This window comes from Ctenopharyngodon idella, chromosome 13 (assembly GCF_019924925.1).
Source record: "Ctenopharyngodon idella isolate HZGC_01 chromosome 13, HZGC01, whole genome shotgun sequence".
Classification (NCBI taxonomy): domain Eukaryota; kingdom Metazoa; phylum Chordata; class Actinopteri; order Cypriniformes; family Xenocyprididae; genus Ctenopharyngodon; species Ctenopharyngodon idella.
In genome coordinates this window covers 16,569,385-16,591,238 of record NC_067232.1, presented here as the reverse complement: position 1 = coordinate 16,591,238, position 21,854 = coordinate 16,569,385, and the positions used below count along the sequence as shown (strand labels likewise).

The following is a 21,854-nucleotide window of genomic DNA, read 5'->3' as shown; positions in this document are numbered from 1 at the left end:
AAGCCCGGCGGTAGCTTTGTGTGAGGAGCAGTTCAAAATGAAAGACATTATTTACCAAACAAATCATGTCTTTTCAATGAATCAGTTGATTGAGTGAGTTTACAAAACCAGTGTTTTGTTTGTTCACCATTTGGATTTATTCAGTTTTTGAGTTCAACTCACTGACTTAATGGTCCAGTTCCAACAGATAACATCTCACTGAAGGGCATGATTTTTTTTTTTTTTTTTTGATGAAAAACAACTTCTCATACAAAGATAAAGACTTGATTTCTTTTATGGTGCTTTTTTTTTGCCCGACAGCCCTTCACTGTAAAGAAATCTCATTAAATTTACAGTAGAAAAGTGGCAGTATGGTTGCTAGAAATTCATCGTAAAAAATACTGTTAATTTTTCTGATATTATAGTATGTCTGTATATTTTACAACTTATAACTTAGGGCTGCACGATTTATCACAAATTTTATCGCATGCAATTTGGCAAAGGCTGCGATTATTTGATGCGCAGCTTGTCAGATCTGTACGGCTCTGCGATCAGTAGTAAATGCTTCTCCATCTGAAAGCCAGAGGGTGCTATTGCACAGAAACTCCAAATATGCCCTGCCGCAGAAGTAGATAACACTTGTCATTCCAGGAAATCCCTATTGCAATCATACTATTGCTGTAGCTGAATAAACAGAAGATACTTTACATACTTCATTGACAAGCTGCGCATAAAAAAAACAATCGCAGCCTTTGCAATTTCATAATCGCACTAAGAATCACGTTTAAGCGCGATTTCAGTGTTATTTTTTGTATCGCGCGATACATCGTGCAGCCCTATTTTATTAATTTACATAATGATAATATACCAATCTACTTGATTGAGCAAAATCTGCTTTTTACTGTAAAATGTACTCTAACAACCATAATATTACAGGTGGCACAATAGAAAGTCACATCAGAGCCATCACTAGAGAGGCGAGAAGTGGTGATGGAGTCACAACCCCCATTTTAGTTCAATGGGGAAAAAAGTCATACAGGTTTTGAACTACATTAGGGTATTCATTTTAATTTTAGGGTGAACTACCCCTTTAAAACAGCCTAAACTGGAGCAGATGATGGAGAGGAGGATAGGGAATAAAAAGAAAGATGTGCCTTATGAATTCTTGATCATAATAAAAGATTCACAACTGTACCACAGACACATTTTCCCTCCGGCCCTTTGTCTGCTCGCTGTATGTGTGTGAGGAGCACGACATTTGACCGTACAATTCCTACAGTTAATTATGTGTTAATTTAAAGGTCTGTTCTGTGCACATCATTAAAGCTGAGGGTAGAATCTGAGAGAAATTACTCATCTTATCACAGTGAGACACACTCATACATCTCTGTCATAAAAATGACATTAACTTCAGTTTTTAATAAGCTAATTAATGAGCTACAGCAGCTGGTCTTCTGAGCTATTCTGTGGGATTTTCCCCCTGTGGGCTTTCACTGCAGTGGGCGTGGCCTTGTTTGGAGATACTTTGTGATTGGCTAAGCCTGACGTGGTGGGCGTGTCCCTAATATAGGACTGGTTTTCCTGTTAGGGTATTGTGAGTGTTATCTTAGAGGCACTCTGAAATGTTTTACCAGCTTTCTAGTGAAGATTTGATTCATTGCAGTTCTGTTATTGTTAACTAAAACTTAAAAATGGTTTATCGTTAATTGAAAAGCTAAAATTAAAATGAAACCTAAAAATAAAATCGAATTCATAATATTAATAAATACTAAATAATTAATAATAAAACAACACTGATTCATTGGTTTGTTTGCTTTATTTGTTTTTGTGACAAATACAAAAGCCCATTAGGACACAAACACACACACACCACCTGACGTGTATTTGTATTTAGTTTAAATGAAACATGCATGTGTCTGGCAGAACAAGTGCCTTTGTGTTCGTCATGCTTCATCTCTTGTGTTTATTTTGGTGTTAAGTGTCTTTTGGGTGTTAAGTGAGCGTATGTGTGTGTTGAGTGTTTTGAAGAGTGAGTCTTTGATTACAACCACTAAATTTATGACCTCTGAAGAATGTGGGTCAGTTGTCAGCTTCAAGCTATCACTGAAGTGTTTGTGGTGAGCTGAAACACAGTTGTTTTGAATGCGAGTTCAAGCTGTTGATCTCCTCTGATGTTTGATTGTTTCAGTTAAGAAGAGGATGATTGAATTTGTGTTCTGTTGAATGACTGTATTTTCAACAAGAAGAATCATCATTCAGATTTACATAAAATAGTCTGAAGACTGTGTGATTGTTGTGTGCTATGGCAGATTTGATAGATTTAAAAGGGCTTAATATTAGATCACTGTAGCTGCCATAATCCTTACGTTCAAGCTGTCAGAGCCGGCGCATTCTGACTGGTTGAGTCCTGCTTGACTGAAGGTAAATGAATGCTATGGGGCACAACTTAAAAGTAGAAAAGCTAATCCACTTCTGCTATGTTATTCATTCATTCAGTTTTCAGACCAACATGTGAAGTGCATTTTCATGTGAGAGTTTTTAATGTTTGAGAAACGATTTTTTTAACAACTATTGAATGATTTTTTTAAAACTATTTAAAATAAAATAAAAAATAATGAAATAAAATAAAATGTGAATATTAGATGCAAAACTTAAAGGGTTAGTTCACCCAAAAATGAAAATAATGTCATTTATTACTCACCCTCATGCCGTTCCACACCCGTAAGACCTTCATTCATCTTTGGAACACAAATTAAATATTTTTGATGAAATCCGATGGCTCAGTGAGGCCTGCATAGCCAACAATGACATTTCCTCTCTCAGGATCCATTAATGTACTAAAAACATATTTAAATCAGTTCATGTGAGTATAGTGGTTCAATATTAATATTATAAAGCGACGAGAATATTTTTGGTGCACCAAAAAAACAAAATAACGACTTATATAGTGATGGCCGATTTCAAAACACTGCTTCATGAAGTTTCGGAGCGTTACTTATGAATCTTATGTGTCGAATCAGCGGTTCGGAGCGCCAAAGTCACGTGATTTCAGCAGTTTGGCGGTTTGACACGCGATCCGAATTATGATTCGACACAAAAGATTCATAACGCTCCGAAGCTTAATGAAGCAGTGTTTTGAAATCAGATCTTGAGAGAGGAAACGTCATTGCTGGCTATGCAGGCCTCACGGATTTCATCAAAAATATCTTAATTTGTGTTCCGAAGATTAACGAAGGTCTTACGGGTGTGGAACGACATGAGGGTGAGTAATAAATGACATTATTTTCATTTTTGGGTGAACTAACCCTTTAAAACTTTAAATAAAAAGGTTTAAATGCTAAAACTGAAATAAATAATGAAAATACATAAAAAATATGTCAAATAATTTTTTTTATATATAGAAATATATAAATAAAACTAATAAAAATGACAAAATTCATTATTCAGTTTTGAGTATGGCCTGCCCAGTCACGTTGAGGTAATACTGAGGGAATAGGAAAGATATTATTAGTCCTGAACACCAGAAAACTCATTTTTGTTTAATTATGACTGATAAAAGGCTTACATTAAAATTCTATTTTGAATAAATAAATTAAAAATAAAACAAAAACCAAAACCAGTCATTTTAATTGAATTTAGGCACCACAACATTATAGTAGTATAGTATAAAAAAAAAAGGATATTTTGAGATTTACTGAAGATTACATTTCACAGTGTTTTAAAGATTAGATTAGATGCATGTTAGAAGATGAAAAGGTGATCTAATAGTAAAAATATGGAAAATAAGAGCAATTAAATATCCAGTATTGACTAATAAAGTAAACAATCTCTAATGTCAGCTGATAATGGACATTATATACATCCTGAGAGTAAAATTACGTTCACCAACAGTAACTTAAATACAGTCTTAGACTTTATAGTGACCCTGTGCTGCCAAGTGTGTGCACGACCTCCTTATGGTCCTTTGTATCTTCTCAAGTGGGCATCATTTTTAGTAAAACAATAGAAATCTCTCTCTCTCTCTGATTGAACAGGCTGTGCTAGGCTGTCATATTTGTGTGTGTTGGTGGAGTGTGTGCTGCGTTCTCACCCAGAGGGAAGAAACAGTCATGCCTTTGTCTTTAACGCACCCACAGCCATTCTTACACACACACTGACAGGAGCGGGATAAATAGCCGTATTGTTTATGTGGTAAAGCGCTGTTTTGATTTGAGGCGTTTTGTTGTGTATTTTGAGGACGTTTTTGATTCGGAGGGATAGCGTATGATTTGGCTTTAAATCTCTTTAATGGGATGACGGTGCAACTCTTTTATTGCACAAGAGTCTGAGTCTGTATGTCACTGCCTTATTATGGAGCTGTTCAGTCTTGATGTCCATTTGTAGGCCAACCTAGAAGGCTAATTTGCTGAGTTCCCTCAGGAATATTCACTGGCTTCTTAGAATAGTGCACTGCTACAACAAGTTTTTTTTATAAAGCAGTTAGAACTGTTTTCAACATAGATAATAATAGGAAATGTTTTTTGAGCATCAAATCAGCATATTAGAATGATTTCTGAAGGATCATGTGACACTGAAGACTGGAGTAATGATGCTGAAAAATCAGCTTTGCCATCACAGGAATAAATTACATTTTATAATATATTCAGATAGAAAACAGTTGTTTTAAATTGTTATAATATTTCATAATGTTACTGTTTCACTGTATTTTAAAACTAATATCTAAAATATATATGTTTATATATTTAAGAGAGCTATTTTGAATTTTTCTGTGCATATGGCAGAAAATTATCTGACTGCTTGCACACACACACACACACACACACACACACACACACACACACACACACACACACACACACACACACACACTATACAAACTGTATATTCTATCCCCTACCCCTAAACCTATCCATCACAGAAAACTTTCTGCACTTTTACAATTTCAAAAAACATGATTTATAAGCCGTTTTCCTTATGGGGACCAAAAAATGTCCCCACAAGGACAAGGGTTTTGGATATTACCATCTTTGTGGACATTTTGTCCCAATAACATACACTGTAAACCCGAACAAGTTGGCAAAACTCAAAAAATTTTAGGCAATCAGTTGCCTCAAAATCTTTAAGTTAAGAAATTCAAGGTTTAAGTAAACAGAACTGGCAGATTTGTATTTTGTACTCTACTTTGAGTACACTAATTCATACATTTAACTTAAAATCTTCATGAAACTTCAATGTAAATATTTTTATTAGTGTAAACTTAGCTAGCTATAACAAGCTAATTCAGAAAATGCTAACTTGCTAATTTGCTAACATGTTAATAATAGCATGGTATAGCACTTGCTGAATGAGTGCAGAAATATGAAGCATTTAACAAACCTGCAGTGCTCTCAAACTAAGCCGTATGCACCGTTTGTCATCGTGATGGTAACTCTCCAAAAACCCACATTTACATTTAAATTAGCATACCAAATCATTAATCACTACTAAATCTCCCACTTAACATTAATCTTGCACAAAAAAAACAAAAACAAAAAAAAACTATATAACATTTAATTTTAGCATTTACTATCCCTTGTTAGTGCCATGGGCAAAGCATGCTGGGAAATAGAAATCCCAGCCCATTTTCAGTTAAACTTAAGTTTGTCTAAATTAAAAGAAATAAGTTTATAAAGCTCAAAACAATGAAACAGTTCAGTTTACTTAAAATATATCAGTTCTGTGAACTTGAAAGAAAAAGAAAGTGCTAAATACTCATAAGTTAATTTGACTGAACTAATTTGTTTAATTTAAGTTTGTCCTGCTCAATCCAATTAATTTATTTTGAGCATTAGGGTTTACAGTGTAGGGTTTACAGTAGGACCACACAAACACAAACGCGCCTCTTAACCCTTTCATGCGTGAGTTTAAAATATTCTAACTGACCCCCCAGAGTGAGTTTTTTTAAGGCGACCGTTAGTTTAGAACGTTTGCCCTTATTGTTTCCATAGCGACGCGTCATGCGGGTCACGTAACACACCGCAGCCACACTGTATGACAGATGTATCGCTATTATTTTGTTTTTCCTTTTTTATTTAAAATATTCACAAACTTGCTTACACTGTCATCAACTATCTGATATTCTGATTCTCAAATATGTGTAAGTGAGTGTGTTTTGTTGTTTAAAAACCTTTATAAATGATCTTTATCTTGATCTATAACTTGAGATGGGCACCGCCATCTTAGTTTGCGCCGCAGTTCGCAGAGTCCTGTCAGTCGGATTTACAGCACGTGAACTCATCATTTTCCCCCGAAATATATGCAAGTAAGTGGCTGGTGAACTGGAAGAATAGTAGAGTAAACTTTATAGTTACTTTGGCCAACTATGTGTGTCTGATATGAATAAATGTAGGCAAATTATATTTGAATGGATTGTTATTGCTGCTTCCACTGATGTCTGACATCAGTGTGTATTTTATAAACTACATTTTTACTGGTGCTTATGCGTATTTAAATGTCTGAAACCTTAAAAAAACATTATGTGGCTGAAAACACTGCATAGTTGTTATATATGACAAGCGCTGAGCTCTCGCAGCCAAAGCACGAAAGCACAGTTTGAATCTGGCAGTTATGTGACGTCACCCAACGTTCTAAATCCCATATGTGGAACCGTAACGCTCAAAGGGTTAAAGTCAATAGCTAGTCGTTCAGACTTTAAAATTTATCTGATTTTATTCTGAATGTTTGCTGATGTCTCCTTTTACACCTGCATCGTACAAAATCACCACTCTGGAACTTTAAACCCAGTTCATCAGGTTCTGTGAAAGCAACGTACAGTGTGGTGTTTGATGTTTTTAGAAAAGCTGTGCTGGTGTCTGCATTTAATTATTTGCATGTGGTCGAAAATAGTTAATAATCCTGCTTCTGGTCTGAAGAAAGCAGTGAGGGTGAGTGAGTGATGACAGAGTTGACATTTTTGGGTGAACAATCCATCTAAAGTCACCAAGATTTGTGTTGATATTTTTGTGCTAAAATTATTTTAAACTCTGTTGATCATTGTTTATAGTCTATTAGCTGTGCAGCAAGCTTTGTAAAGACAGATCAAAAACATCACCATGAGGTCCAGAGATTCAGAAGATTCCAGACCAAAATGGCATCTGAGCACACCCTAAAGAACAGATGCCTTACACCCTGGGGATTCCGAGAGTCTGCACTCCAAAGACAAAAATAGCTGGTTTGTGGACCATGACCTGCTCTTTTCCCAGAAGCCCTGGTGTGAGCCAGCAGCAGTAGGTCATTGAATTATGGTTATCAAGAATGCAAAACTAGCACGAACATCCTGATCACTTGTGCATGACCACATGGCATGTCGGGTTTGAGTTTAAATAAAGTGGTGACCACAGTGAAAACTCCATTCCTGATCATTGCAGGTGTGTCTGTTTGTTGTGTAAAGACAGCAGGTAACACGGTGTTCAGCCAAACACTGGATATGAAAACAATGCACAATTATGTAACTATATGCATGTACAAATATAAAATATCAGTTCACAATTTTCAGTCAGCTGCACTGTTTTCTGTTCTGCATTTCAGATCTGTTAATTTTTTTTCTCCTCTCCTGTAAAGCGTGTGAATTTTAGCCTGTTGGATCTGATTGTCATATGCAAGAGAGATACGTCGCCATGGTTGACTAGTTATCTAACAACTGACTAGTCACTTTAGTGAGGTCGACGATCTCAGATTTATAGCCGTACGTATTCAGTTGGATGTCTTTGACCGTTGTTTTGCGGCTCACGCTGTTTTTTTATTGTCTTCAAGTAGACCTTTGCTCAGAACTAACTTTCGAACAAATTTCATTCACTAAACAACACCTTAAAGGGATAGTTCACCCAAAAATGAAAATTCTGTCATCATTTACTCACCCTCAAGTTGTCCCAAACCTGTTTAAATTTCTTTGTTTTGTTGAACACAAAGGAAGATATTTGGAAGAATGTTTGTAACCAAGCAGATTTCGCCCCACATTGACTACCATAGAACTTTTTTTTCCTACTTTTCTTCAATTTAATGCATCCTTGCTGAAAACGTGATAATTTCTTTAAAAAAACAAAACAACAACAATAAAAAAACTACTCTTGAACAGTAGTGTTTTGTTTTTTATAAAAAAACAGAGATGGCCAGATATGGAAATATTGCCCATAATTGTTATTAAAACAATAAGTAGGCAATCTAGAAATAATGTAGGGTCTCATGATCATTTGTATATTTTCATTTGACTGTTTTACTTATTGGATTTAAACGATGGATCTGCTGTCTTTAAAATGAATGCCACCTTGTTTGATTTTTTTTTTTCCCTCATCTGATGCAATGATATTCATGCATCAAGTGTGTTGCAAGTCCAAAAACTTGTCACTGTATGCATAGGTGTATTTGCGGGGCATTTTTAATGTTTTAAACAAAGACTTGCATTGTACTAAAGTAGGTGTGTCTGCAGCAGAAGCAACTAAACGCTTGTGTTTCTGATAAGCATTTCTGTGTTTATATGTGTGTGAGATAGAGAGAGAGATTCAGTGAGAAGGTAGGAAAATATAGGTCAGTTGTTTTTACAAGGGAAAGAGATGCACGTGCATGTTGACTCAAATGTTTTCAGCATGTGTTAGTCTTTAACTGCAGTTCTCTGGAACACACACACACACACACACACACAAAAACACATCTAGCTGCGACTAATGAGCTGAATGAAGTCAACTGAGTGTGTCCAGAGAAACTTGTGCTCAGGTGAAACACAGACGGATTGTTTGTATCGGTTTATGTTCTACTGCATTAAAGGCTTAGGTTAACTCGATCTCTCCTGTCTGTCTGTCCATCCATCTTAAGAGGATCTGTGGTCTTTTTTTTTTCTGTCTATCTGTCATCCACAGGTCAGGGACTCCTGTAATCTCACCAGGGTGAAATGAATTCAAATCTACTGTGCGTCAATTACTATTTATTATAGTCCATATCTCTCTCTCACACACATGCACAGTTTTATTGCAGGCGTTGGGACAGATTGCAGGCTATCACATCACTGAAAACAATAATAGCACTAGTTATGTTTATTTTAGGTAATATTAGGGAAAAGTGTCAATCGCATGAAATCACAGCAATAGCAAACCGCAACGATCCAATTGAGTCCCGCCCTACTTTTTTTTTTTTTTTTTCTTGTTTGAGAAGCCGTTTCATTCTGATATATGTCACAATAGAGAGGAAAAACCATTGCAACTTCTGTTTCGTGTTGACTTTAATATGTAATAACACACATAGAGCATACATGAGACCTTTTTTTGTTGTTTTTCGGAGTGTCGCAAGCGCTTGCAACGTGGATCACAGTTTATTTCCGGACCTGGGCATGCGTGTAAGTTTTTAGTGCTCTATGTACATGTACCAGCACCATGTATGCACACATTTCTTTGTGTCTTCTTCAAATTAAATATATGTGTGCAAATAATATCACAGATACAGCGGTATGTTGATATTCCTGAGAAAGATTTATCAAAACGTATTTGATTTGTTCATGATAGTTGTTAGTAGTCTCTAATTATAAGATTATTGGGAGTTGTCATAGGGTTCATTGATTGTATAGGCCTCATTGGATAATTTTATTGGATCATTTTATTAATATTCAATCAAATATGGAAAAATTTTGCACTGTTTATCACACTAGTGTGTAGTGTTGTCAAAAGTACAGACTGCGATACCAAGTCGGTACTGAAATTTTGAAAAAAATGACGCTTTGAGCGCTGTTGAATGGATTCGTAAACACCTCTGATTGGCCATTGTGTTCATACGCTCAACATATATGTCTGTGATTGGCTACAATTATCAACGCACTGGAGCGTTTGAAAGCACATGGAAGTGTTTGAATTTGAAAGCGGGAGCGTTTGATAGCTTATAAATCTCTCGTTATGCTATAATATCACCAAAGATTGGATTCAATCTTTTTGTCAACTTGTTTTCATTATTGGCCTCATTGATCTAAGGATAAAGTTCATCTCTGTGGAAAAGAAAGCCTGTAATACTCAAAATAGTTTGTTTGTGTAGGGTACTTCAACTTGTGTGTGTGTGTGCAAGTGGTAATGCGATTGCATGTATCTATGCGTGCACAGGTCCGAGGCCTTTATCTTTGCAAGCACACATGTAAATATGTGAACATGAACATGATGAACATGTTTCTGAACACTAAATGTTTCTCTTAATTTCCCTATTCATTTTCAGTAGATGATCATTTTTTGACCAATATAAGCTCAGATCAGTGAGGCCTACGATCAATCGGTTTCAAAAAAGAAATACAAAACCTGTCCTAATTGAAAGAAAACAAGTTGTTTACCCAAAAAGATTATATCCAATATTTGGTGATAATATAGCATAACGAGAGATTTATAAGGGTCAATGACGTGACAGGTCATTTTTTGTCCAAAGGCCTTAAAAATAATAAAAAACAAAGATATGACATCCAAAGTATGTAAGGCAGTACAACTAGATCTGTTTTACTGAATCCAAAAGGTTTTAATTATATTTTGCTACATATAAAGGTATTTTAAAGATTTTGAAGTATCAAAAGGTCATTCAGTTTAACTATCCAAAGGCCAATACAGCCATTTCATTTGTGATTAAAATATCATAAAATGTAATAAATGTATATATTTTTTATTCTGGCATGATTTTATAACATAATCTATCAACATAGTTCAAAATGGTATTAAAATTGTATAGAAGTGGTTGCTTTGTTATGAGAAAGAATGTCTGGAAAAATGAATTTCATTGATGTCATTCGGAGTAACCAATATAAAGGGACCATTTTGGATCAAATCATGTGGTCAATATCATGTGACAGGATGTGACATCATTCAGACACCTGCAAAGGACCACATGGTCCTGAAGCAAAGTAACTAACTCTCTTTTAACTATTTGAAAATGTAACGTTTTCACTTGCTCATACGCATGTCCCGAAACATCAGGTCATTCGGTACAACCGCTAAAAAACCTGGAAAATTTTGTAATATTTTAAAAACTTGTACTAAATATAAAATATTTGTCCTTTTTCTAGGTAGCTAGCGATCTAACTAGCTAGCTAGATAGGTATCAGCATTGTTTGAAAATATCGTCATTCGGTATAACCAAAAAGGTCATTAGGTAAAACCGAAATTTTGGTTAAACCGAATGACTTTTTTGGTGACAAATTTTGTCTATCTTGTAAATAATAACAAAAGCAGTGTTAATTGATTATAAAAACCACATAATCTCATTGTTAACACTTAATAAAACTTCAAAATTAATTATATCTCCATTATGTTTTTTTACACTTTTAAAAACCTTGTTCGTCAATGACCCAAAAACTATTTTTTGTAGGCCAGTCATTTTTGACCGGGAAACCACAAGTGTAACAAGGTGGGGGGAAAAAAGCCCCCAAAAGTACAAAAATTATGCAGAAAATTTTGGGAAATAGTTATACCCTGTGTGAGCAAAGTCAGTAAGTTTTAGTCCAATGCGTTAACAATAACTAACATTTTCTTGAAAAACAAAATCCTCTCCGGGTAAAAATTACACAACATAAAGGTTAAAATACATCAAAGTGCACCCAACTCTGTTGTTTGTTTGTTTCTTTCTTTTTTCTCCACTCAGATTTTAATACTGATTATTCGGTCCGTTTTATTGCTTGTCTCCCCCCACCTCCTACACTACCACTTTTCCTCAGCTTTACTTGCCCTATCGCTTCCACTTTTGAGAGTCCCGGAAATGTGAAAAGGGTCCATGATCTAAAGAACATATTGTGCTTTAATGGAAACAAGAATATCTGACCTTTTGTACAAAGGATTTCAGTGACACAAATCTGCTGACATTCTTTTACTTATACATTTCATTTGATCGTAGTGATCGTATACTATTTTCTAAAATTTCTTCTTTATTTTATGTCAATATTTTGTTTATTTCTAGGTTTATATGAAAAAATAAATAATATTAAAATGGTGATCTCTGACTTTTGGACTTGACTATACATAAACCCAGCAGAAATTAGTTTTGTGTGTGTTTGTGTTAGTGTGTGTGTTAGTGTGTGTGTTTACATGTCAACCAGTCATGTGCTTTTCATACCAATTAAAACTTAAGATAAATTACATTTAAGATAAATTACACACTGCTTAGTGTGTGTGTGTGTTCCTTTCATCAGAACACTAAGGAGTGTTCAAGTCTTTGAAATTGAGCTAATTAGGACCAGGCTGACCTTATTAGAATAGTGTGTGAATGTGTGTAAGAAACAGTGTGTGTTTTTAGCTTCCAGAAGTAAATGTAGGTCACCTCTCTGGGGTTTACTCAATTTCAGACACATGCAGAATATTTGGACCGTCATTCAGATGAGATCACATACACACAATTCCAGCATGGAAACGGCCCTTAAAATCCTTACTCACTTTGAAGGCACACATAAACAAATTTAGTTTATTGTGTTAGTTTTGAGGCAATCTCTGCTAGTGTACAAATGTGAGTGTGCAGTTAAAAATTGCAGTCTCTTCAAGGAAAATATACCCCAATTATTGATGACTCATCCTGTTCTATGCAGTTTATTATTTCTTAACTTATAATAAACTTAACTTGACTTAAAACTTAACTTCTTGTTTCAACAGGAAATATGTCAGTAACGAGAAAAAAAACTGCTTTCGTGAAGGTGAAGTGTGTAATTTCAGAACCACTAGCAGCACCAAAGATAATAACATACAAACATGCATATATACATACAAAATATATTGATTTAGCTTTAATATTTTTATTTCAGTTTTAGTTTTAGTAATTTTATTATTTCTTAACTTGTTTTATTTCAGTTGTCAAGGCAACATTTCTAAATAGCTTTAGTTTTAGTTAACAATACTTGTCAGACTAACTCATAGTCCTGCCCTAAGCTCATGCCACTGACAAAGCCAATGTTGTTGTGGTATCGAAGTCATGCGCTCAAACAAACAAACAAATGAACAAACAAACTGATTGCAATTCCGTTTGCTGCCACTTGTGGTGCAAAAATCATACGTTTCAGTTTTAAATTGTTATCATGGCATGAATAATAGGGTATTTCTATTGATGCAATGGACGTTTTGTTCTGTAAAGATTGTCAGTGCTGTGCGCTTCAGGTTTGTAAATCTACATGCAGTGTCTCTGTGAGTCTTGTGAAATCATGGTGTCAGCTATTGTGTGTTTTAATGCATCGGCTAATCCCGGTGTTCTGTCCGGGCCCGTAACCTGAGCAGAGTTTCACCCCAGCACTGCCCTTTCAGACTTACAGTTACAGTAGATGTGCGTGTAACCTGAGTCAGGAGTGATGGGAGCTGATGAGAAATGAATGAAATTGATTTTGTTCTCATCCCCTCTGTGCTTCCAGAGTCTCTGCAGCATCTGTCAGAGAGGAACACACACAGTATCTGTAGGAGAGTGTGTGTAATGGAGCTTTGATTGAGTTTGCCTCTAGCCGAGTAGAGTGAGACATGTTTATCTTTAACTCCAGAGAGGATGAACTGTCTGTATTCTTCTGTGAGAGGTCATTGAAGACTTTTATATGTTTATAGAAGGTTTTAGGCCTACATAGTTATTAGAGGGGTTTGATTGACGAGAGAGAGAGAGAGACAGTGTGTGTGTGTGTGTGTAATGAGAGACACAGCACACACACCTCATACCACACCAGCTGAAATAATCAGCTTTTGTACTGAGAAAACAGAACATAAATTTGTGTGTGTGGCCATTGTTTCCTGTCTTGTTTGTTGGTGGTCTCACTGATCAACCTCTGACACAGCGTTCACTAATAGCAGCTATTTTTACTTGATATAATTATTATAAATAATGTTTGTTGACTGTTTAAATCTAAAGTGTGTAATTTATGGCAGTGTTTTATTAGTCAAACCTAACCTGTATTTAACAGCACAATCAAATGGAAAATGAATAGGCCTATATATATATTCATGAACATTAAGTAGATTTAAACCAATTGTCTTTAGTCTATTGTAATTCAAAATATTCATTCCTATTACTGTAATGCAGAAAAAGACTAATTATATTTAAAAAAATTTTGCATAGTACAACTGTAAGTACACATGACAATATCTATTATACTGAATATAATTTATGCTAATTTTAATTAAATATGACTGGACAGGAAGAATTCTTACTGTACTACATATAAAAAATTAGATTTTTTTTTTTTATTTTTTATTATTGAGTTTTTGGGCTGGAAATGTGCCTAGTTTTTCTTTTGGTTTAATGTCAGATTTGCAGAATTGCATTTTTTTTTTTTTTTTTTTTTTTTTTTTGTAATTGAGGAGAATTAGAGGTCATCCACTGCAGCCAAACAAACCAAGTTTGTGTTTTTGTGGTCGCAAAAATATTTTTTAATCTGTGTTTGTATGAGTACTTGTGAGAGAAATGTGTGTATGTAAAGTGTACTCAGAATCCCTGTGTGTTCCTTTGTTGTGTGTCAGCAGGCTAATCGCTCAGGGGAGAAGAATGGCTTTTGTTTGTGTGTGTGTGAGTCAAAATGAGAATGGTGTGTGAACAATACCAGCCTTCAGATCACCCGAGAGATTGTACTGTGTGCCCCTCTCTCTCTCTCTCTCTCTCTCTCTCTCTCTCTCTCTCTCTCTCTCTCTCTCTCTCTCTCTCTCTCTCTCTCTTCTCTCTCCTCCTTGTCCTCTTAGTACCTGGTATGTGATTTGAATATATAAAGCGTTTCTTATTAATATTCTATTAGGTGAATGCATGTGGGTCTTTCTTCATTGGCTTTTCTCTCTGTTCAGGCTGCTCTGGTGCCTCTAAGGGCCTCTCTGGTCCCTTGATCACTTCCCACTGCCACTTTCCTGATTCATCTCTGCTCCGGCTCTCTCCCTGCATGACTGACATTATCTCATTCTCTGTGATGGGGTACTCTCTGCTTTAAGGCATAGTACAATATGGCTTTTTTCATAGGCTACAAAAGGAGATCTTAGGCGGGATGTTCACACACTCTTAGTCTTCTCAATACAATGAAAGTAAATAGGACTGTCAAGATCCATAAATGACAAAAATCACCACATGAAACTTGTATATTCTGTTCCGGAAGACATTCAATAGCTTTGTGCGAGAAACAGATGTAATTCTCTGGGTAATTAGCATATGGGCATATTTAAATTTGGCCCGCCTGCATTATTCGATGTCAGAGCTTTGGTAAAAGGGAAGATTATTAGTAAATAACTACTTAATTGTCTTTTTTTGGTCTTCTAATCCACAAATTCTGGAAATTACTAATGCCTTGTTTTGACCGCAGGAAGGGGCGTTTTTACTGCTTGATAAATACAAGCAGTATAGCATAATGCTTCACGTGCTCTTCATTTCCTACATTAGGACCCGAAATAGATAAATATTAAGTCTGCTCTTTAAAACAAAAAAAAATAAGCAATATAGGAGAATGTTTAGTATGCGCAAACAGCGGGAAACGCCTCAGGTTACATATGTAACCATAGTTCCCTGAGAACAAGGAACGAGACATTGCGTTTTACCGCATATGGGGAACGATATATCCACGCCGCTATGTTTGAGGGGAGTGCATGCCAAGAAGATGGCTAGACAAACGCCAACTAGCAGTTTCAATGAAACGCCAGAGCAACTCCCCCTCGGGTCAAACAAAGGCTGTCAGTGACAGCATTCCCTATGGCCAACAGCCCAAGCTATAAGCCTCAAAGAGGCCTTCCGCAGAAGGCCTACCAAGGCCGCTCAAAGGCTTCTGGGACCGAACCTTCCGAGGAAAGAGGGACCCTCTAGGGGAATGTAGCCAGGAACCCCAGCCAGTCACTAGAAGGGGAACACAGTCACCCCAAATGCCACCAGGGAGGCCGACCCGGTCCGAAAGCAACCTAGTCTTGGCCAGCAACCTATCTGAACACAGAGCCTCACCAACGCATTCTTCAGACAACATATCCAGTAAGAGTGACTGCAAAGGGGCAGTAAGCAACTCAGACCAGAGCGTAGAGACGGGCATCCTGGAGAGCAGAACTCAGCTAAGTGCTCTTAACCCTACAAATGAGGGGAGTAAACTCTGCTCAGTCCTAGGATCTACTCAGCGCCTGATTATTCGCACTGAGGAGGCTGTGCACTCAAACACCCTGACAAGGGGAGCACATTAATCAGCCTGGGGGCTGGATCACAAACGGGAGGCCTCATAGAGGCCTTCAACCACTGACCAGCTTAGGGAGCTAAGCACTATGCAGGATGACCCTAACAAGGGGAGTACAGAGCTCAACCTAACAGGTAGACCATACTGTAGGCACAAAATCATGGAGGCCCAAGAAGGGGCCTACAACATGACAACAGTTCTACACAGGGTAGAAATAAAAATAACACAGCCACAAACATGTAACTCGTTCAGAATGAAACGGAGTTAAACCAGCAGATAAGACTGTAGAGTGCCCACATAACAGTCCACCTAACACAATCCAACAAGCAGTGTACTCAGTAAAAGCACCTTTTACTCTTAAAGCAAGAGGGGTACAACATATGCCATCATGTTCAGATAGACATGGTAGTGTTTCAAGCTCAAAGGGAGCAAACATAAGAAAACCGAACCAAAGTGAGGTTAACTAGATAAACTCAACCTGAGCCAAAGGCCACTCAGCAATGTACTCAGTAAAACACCTTTTACTCTCTAAGCAAGAGGAGTACAAAGACATACGCCAACGTGCTCTCAAAGGAGGCCCAGAGGGCCTACAACTCACAGACACGTGGCACCAGCTGGTGGCAACTCCAACACAAACCAACAGGCCATGTACTCAGTAAAACACCTTTTACTCTTAAAGCAAGAGGAGTACACACTCCGCCAGCATGCTCTGAGAGAGGCCCAAACCGGGCCTGCTACAGCAGACACGGGCGTAGCCAGTGGCAGTGATAGCAAAACCAACACAAAACTGTGCCAGCATGTTAATTGAAGGAGGCCCAAGCGGGGCCTGCGACTCCAAAAGACACGTGGCGTCAGCTAGTGGTTTCACAGGTGACCAAGCTCAAAGGGAACCAGCTCTACAACCCAAGAAACAATAGTGGTTAACTAGCTTAACTCAACCTGAGCTTAAGTCTACACATTCCAGTAGGCAATGTTCTCAGACACACTAAACCCTAACAGAAAGGGGAGCACAACAACATATGCTACCATGGTCTGAAGGAGGCCTGAAGTGGCCTACTACTTCTGACAGACACGGGCATAAACCTGTGGCAGTGCTAAATTAAGTAAGCAAAACTCAAGAACATCTACCAACAACACTTGTAAAACCACAAGCTATCGTGCTCAGAAGGAGGCTCAGATTCACCCGAGCCTTCAACTTCACAGACACAATAAGCTGTTGTGACAGTGATTAACTCTAAAGGGAGCTAAAAAGAACCAAACTGAAAGTGAGGTTCCCTACCACTCAACCTAAGCTATGCAATCCATCAGGTTATGTACTCAGTAAAACACCGATAACCCTAAAAGCAAGGGGAGTACAAATAGTCACCATGCTCTAAAGGAGGCTAGAAACAGGCCTACTACTCATAAGAACATGTGCTAACCTGTGGCAGCAAAGAGTTAAGCTCACACATGTGTAGGGCAAAACTATAACCCAAAGAACACAATGCTTTGCTATTCATACATACCATCCTGAAAAGAATAGATGCTTTCACCAAACAGAAATAATACATCTGTACTGAACCCTAGAGAACGGGAGCTAAACCAAGCTAACACCGTAACCTCAAGCTTGAATGCTAATTCAAGGGGCTCAGGGGAAAGATAAATTCAGTATGAATGAAGTTCTAGAAAAGTGGGGCCTAAGCAATATAGCATACACTTATCTAAATAAAGATAAGAGCCTACCACCTGAGACAACGGCACCAGGGAGGCTAGTGACAGCCTGCTACCTTAGCTGCTATCTAACTAGCACCTACACCAAAGGGGTAATGGGCATATGGCCTGACAACTCAGATAAGAGGAGGCCAGAACTAGGAACTATACAACCTGACAAGGGATAGTAGCAATAAAGGGTGAATGCTTTAGTAAATCACCTAAGCCCTGGTTCTAGCCTAGGCCGGCTAAGCTGTGGGCCTATAGGGCTGCACGAAGCATAGATCTGCCTGGGGCTTAAACTCAACCTCTGAACTCAACCAGAGAAGAGGAAACTTAAGTAAAGCAAAGCTCAACAAGCAAACAATGCCAGGCGCCCCGGAGGGCCGACCCAGACATTAGATCTGTCTGAAGTAAAGAATGCTAACTCAAACATACTCTAGCTAAAACCAGAGGAGAAGCTACTCTACCAAAGGTGGCTGAGAGGCGGCCATTTTGTGGCCAACACAGTACAAATAAGGGGGTGACACGGTGCATCGGGAAGAAAACCCTTTCTCCCCGATGCCAGCCAGGTTCAACCACAGACGTCTCTCCGTGGCCACCATCGCTGCCAACAAAACCTTTTGAGGCGGCGGTCTCTTGGTGGCCTGGAGAGCGGCGCAGCTCTACCGCCTCGGGGGACAGACCCTGATCCAGATCTCTCAGCAGATCAGCCTGGTAGGCCTGTTAACACTGCCAGTGTAAGGCCGCCCCAGCCTGACCTGCTGCCGCGTATGCCCTGCCATTCAAGTGAGATGTAATGCTTAGAGGGCAGGACTGGAGCTCTTAGCGTCAGGACCCGCCCAGTGACGAGGTAGTTTGTAAAACAACTCGTCAATAGGGGGCATCGACACATACCCATGCTGGCTCAATCCCTCAACATCAGCGAAATTCGCCTGCTGATGTTGGTGAATATAAGCCGAAAATGGGTTCTTCCATGCCCTTCCGATCTCAACATGTAGATCAGGAAGGCATGGAAGGCTCACGGGGGCTGCTGGTTTATGGCTAGAAATGGCTCCCAAGGCAGCTGTAGTCTGCCAAAGCGCGTTCCATAACTTCCAGCAGCTCCGCATACGCAGGGTAGGGAGGCTTTGATATCTCAGCAGGCTCACCTGCTCCTTCTTCACAAGCCATCTCCTGCTCTCTAGGGCTAGAAGTTAGAAGAGCACTCGCCACTGAATCCAATGACGTCAGTGAACGGACATCATCGTCATCCAACAGCTCATCCTCGTCAGCCGCTGGGGGTTGAGAGAGATTACACTTCTCACAAATACCTCAGCGAGCTTCCACCTGAAAACCCCATGATTTCAGCTACCGCTCTGCCTCAGCACAAGCGGGGCCAGAACCAACAGGCACAGATATGCCGACACCTCTTCCCACAAGAAGAGGGCCAAACGAGAACGGAGCGTCTAAATAGGCAGACGCTCATAATTCACACAGACAGCTCGCTCAAGCACTGTCCGCGCGTGCTCTTTCCCCAGACAGAAAAAAACACAGATTGTGTGTGTCACCGAGTGTCAAACACCTGGGACACAGGTGAACACACATTCTGAAACGTTTGTTAGACTTAATAAAACATTCTTACCGGATTCGAAGAAGTCGCGATCAGACAAAACAGTCCCGAAAGATGAAAAAGATACTGACTGCTTAACTGGCGGCTCCTTTATACTTCCGGGCTGCGTCTTGATGATGTCATAGGCTGTTGCCGGCCAATAGGATTGGCGTGATTTGACACATTGCTTTCAGACACCGGTTCACGTGTGACGTTCCCCATATGCGGTAAAACGCAGTGTGGAGTTCCCTTTCGAAAGGGAACTATATTCGTGCAGTGTGCTCATGTCAAAAGATCAATCCCAATTTGAAGCCTGTGACGTTATAAACACGCACATCAACCCGATCACCTTATTTAGCGTTCATGTAACAAAAGGTGTCCATGTAAACATTTGTGCTAAAGGATGGATGTCATTCAGTACAGTGTTCATGTTTACTGCAGTGTCAGAGCGAGGGTGTGTGTGTTTATTATGTTTTAGTAGAATGACTTCAGTTTTGGCTCATTGAACGGTTCTTTCTGGTTGAAATGACAGGCTCTCAATGAAACGTTTTCAATGCAAGTTTCCAGAGGACTGAAATCCCTGAACCCCACTTCATCAGCTCCATGGGTTCTAGTTGTTTTCTGGATTGATCTGTCCCAGTTGAAAGCTACTATGGTCCTGTATTCAGCTTCAGACCTGAATCAGTCTTCGCTGTAGAAATTTTCCTAGTTGAGTTTTACAGTTTAGTTTGGCAGTAGATGTTCTTAGGAAGAGTTTTCTTTGTAAATTCATACAGTGGCTTACTGATAAGAAACTCAGGATATAGAAAACAAGACTTTCAACTCACATCCTGTTAGAGGAGCAAACATATGGATCACATTCCCAAACATTTACTTGAACATTTTCCTGACTGGAAACCAGCTTTAAGGATAATTGAAGGGATAGTTCATCCAAAAATGACAATTCTGTGCTTTACTTGCCTTACTTATGTCTTTAAAAAACCATGGCAAATAAGATCATGCTTTTTTCACATTAATTACAAAGATAACTCAGACATTATGTATAATCACGTATTTGTGTTTTTGTCTGTAGGTTGTGTAGTCTGACTTTGAAGAAACTGGTTGTGATGAAGGAACTTGACAAGGAGCTGATATCTGTCGTCATTGCGGTCAAGATTCAGGTAAGTTGTGATCAGCACTTTATGTTGTTTTACAACTGCAGCATGTGTATAGATTTTTTTTTTTCCAACGAAGAACACAACATTTACAAGTATAAAGACAATATATACAATATTTTAAAAGGATTACAATGAATAAGATTCTGAAATTTGTTTATTATATTTTACACCATAGAAGATTCTTACAAGCAATTACATTTTTAGAATTCCATTAAAGAAATTTAATATATATCAACATATTTCTTGGAAAAAAGGGCATTTTCTTTGAAAATGTACAGTCATGTGAAAAAGAAAGGACACCCTTTTGAATTCTATGGTTTTATGTATCAGGACATAATAAAAAGGGCAGGTCTTAAAATTAGGTAAATACAACCTCAGATGAAAAACAACAGCACATGACATATTATGCCATATCATTATTTTCTTAACAAAACTAGGCCAAAATAGAGAAGCCATGTGTGACAAACTACGTACACCCTTACTGCTTCCATAGGATTTAAGAGGGTAAGTATCAGGCGCTGTAGATCAAATGTCTTTTAATTGATCATCAGCAAGTGTAATCACCTCTATAAAAGCAGAAGTTTTGCTGGTCTGGAACCTTCAGATGTGTTTTAACACAATGCCAAGGAGGAAAGACATCAGCAATGATCTTAGAGAAGCAATTGTTGCTGCCATCAATCTAGGAAGGGTTACAAGGCCATTTCCAAACTTTTTGAAGTCCATTATTCTACAGTGAGGAAGATTATTCACAAGTGGAAAACATTTGAGACAGTTGCCAATCTTCCCATGACTGGATGTCCCAGCAAATTCACCCCAAGGTCAGACCGTGCAATGCTCAGAGAAACTGCAAAAAACCCAAGAGCTACATCTTAGACTCTATAAGCCTCATTTAACATGTTAAATGTTAAAGTTCATGACAGTACAAGTAGAAAAAGACGGGACAAGTTTTGTATGTTTGGAAGGGTTGCCAGGAGAAAGCCTCTTGTCTCTAAAAAGAACACGGCAGCACAGCTTAGGTTTGCAAAGTTGCATCTAAACAAACCTCAAGACTTCTGGAACAAAGTCCTTTGGACAGACAAAACTAAAGTGGAGATGTTTGGCCATAATGCACAGCACCAAGTTAGGCAAAAACTAAACACAGCATATCAGCACAAACACTTCATACCAGCTGTCAAACACAGTGATGGAGGGGTGATGATTTTAGGCTTGTTTTGCAGCCTCAGGAACTGGGCACCTTGCAGTCATTGAGTCGACCATAAACTTCTCTGTATACCAAAGTATTCTAGAGTCAAATGTGAGGCCATCT

General features: G+C 38.2%; 1 protein-coding gene across 6 annotated transcripts in view; it reads left to right on the top strand.

Moving 5' to 3' along the window:
- Positions 1-21,854, top strand: part of pacs2 (phosphofurin acidic cluster sorting protein 2) — a 47,819-nt gene that overhangs the window by 1,698 nt on the left and 24,267 nt on the right. For all 6 annotated transcript variants that reach the window (XM_051916482.1, XM_051916478.1, XM_051916477.1 and 3 more), the window contains exon 2: positions 20,464-20,551. In XM_051916482.1, the coding sequence (XP_051772442.1) occupies positions 20,464-20,551 (88 nt within the window). The remainder of the gene's footprint in view (positions 1-20,463; positions 20,552-21,854) is intronic.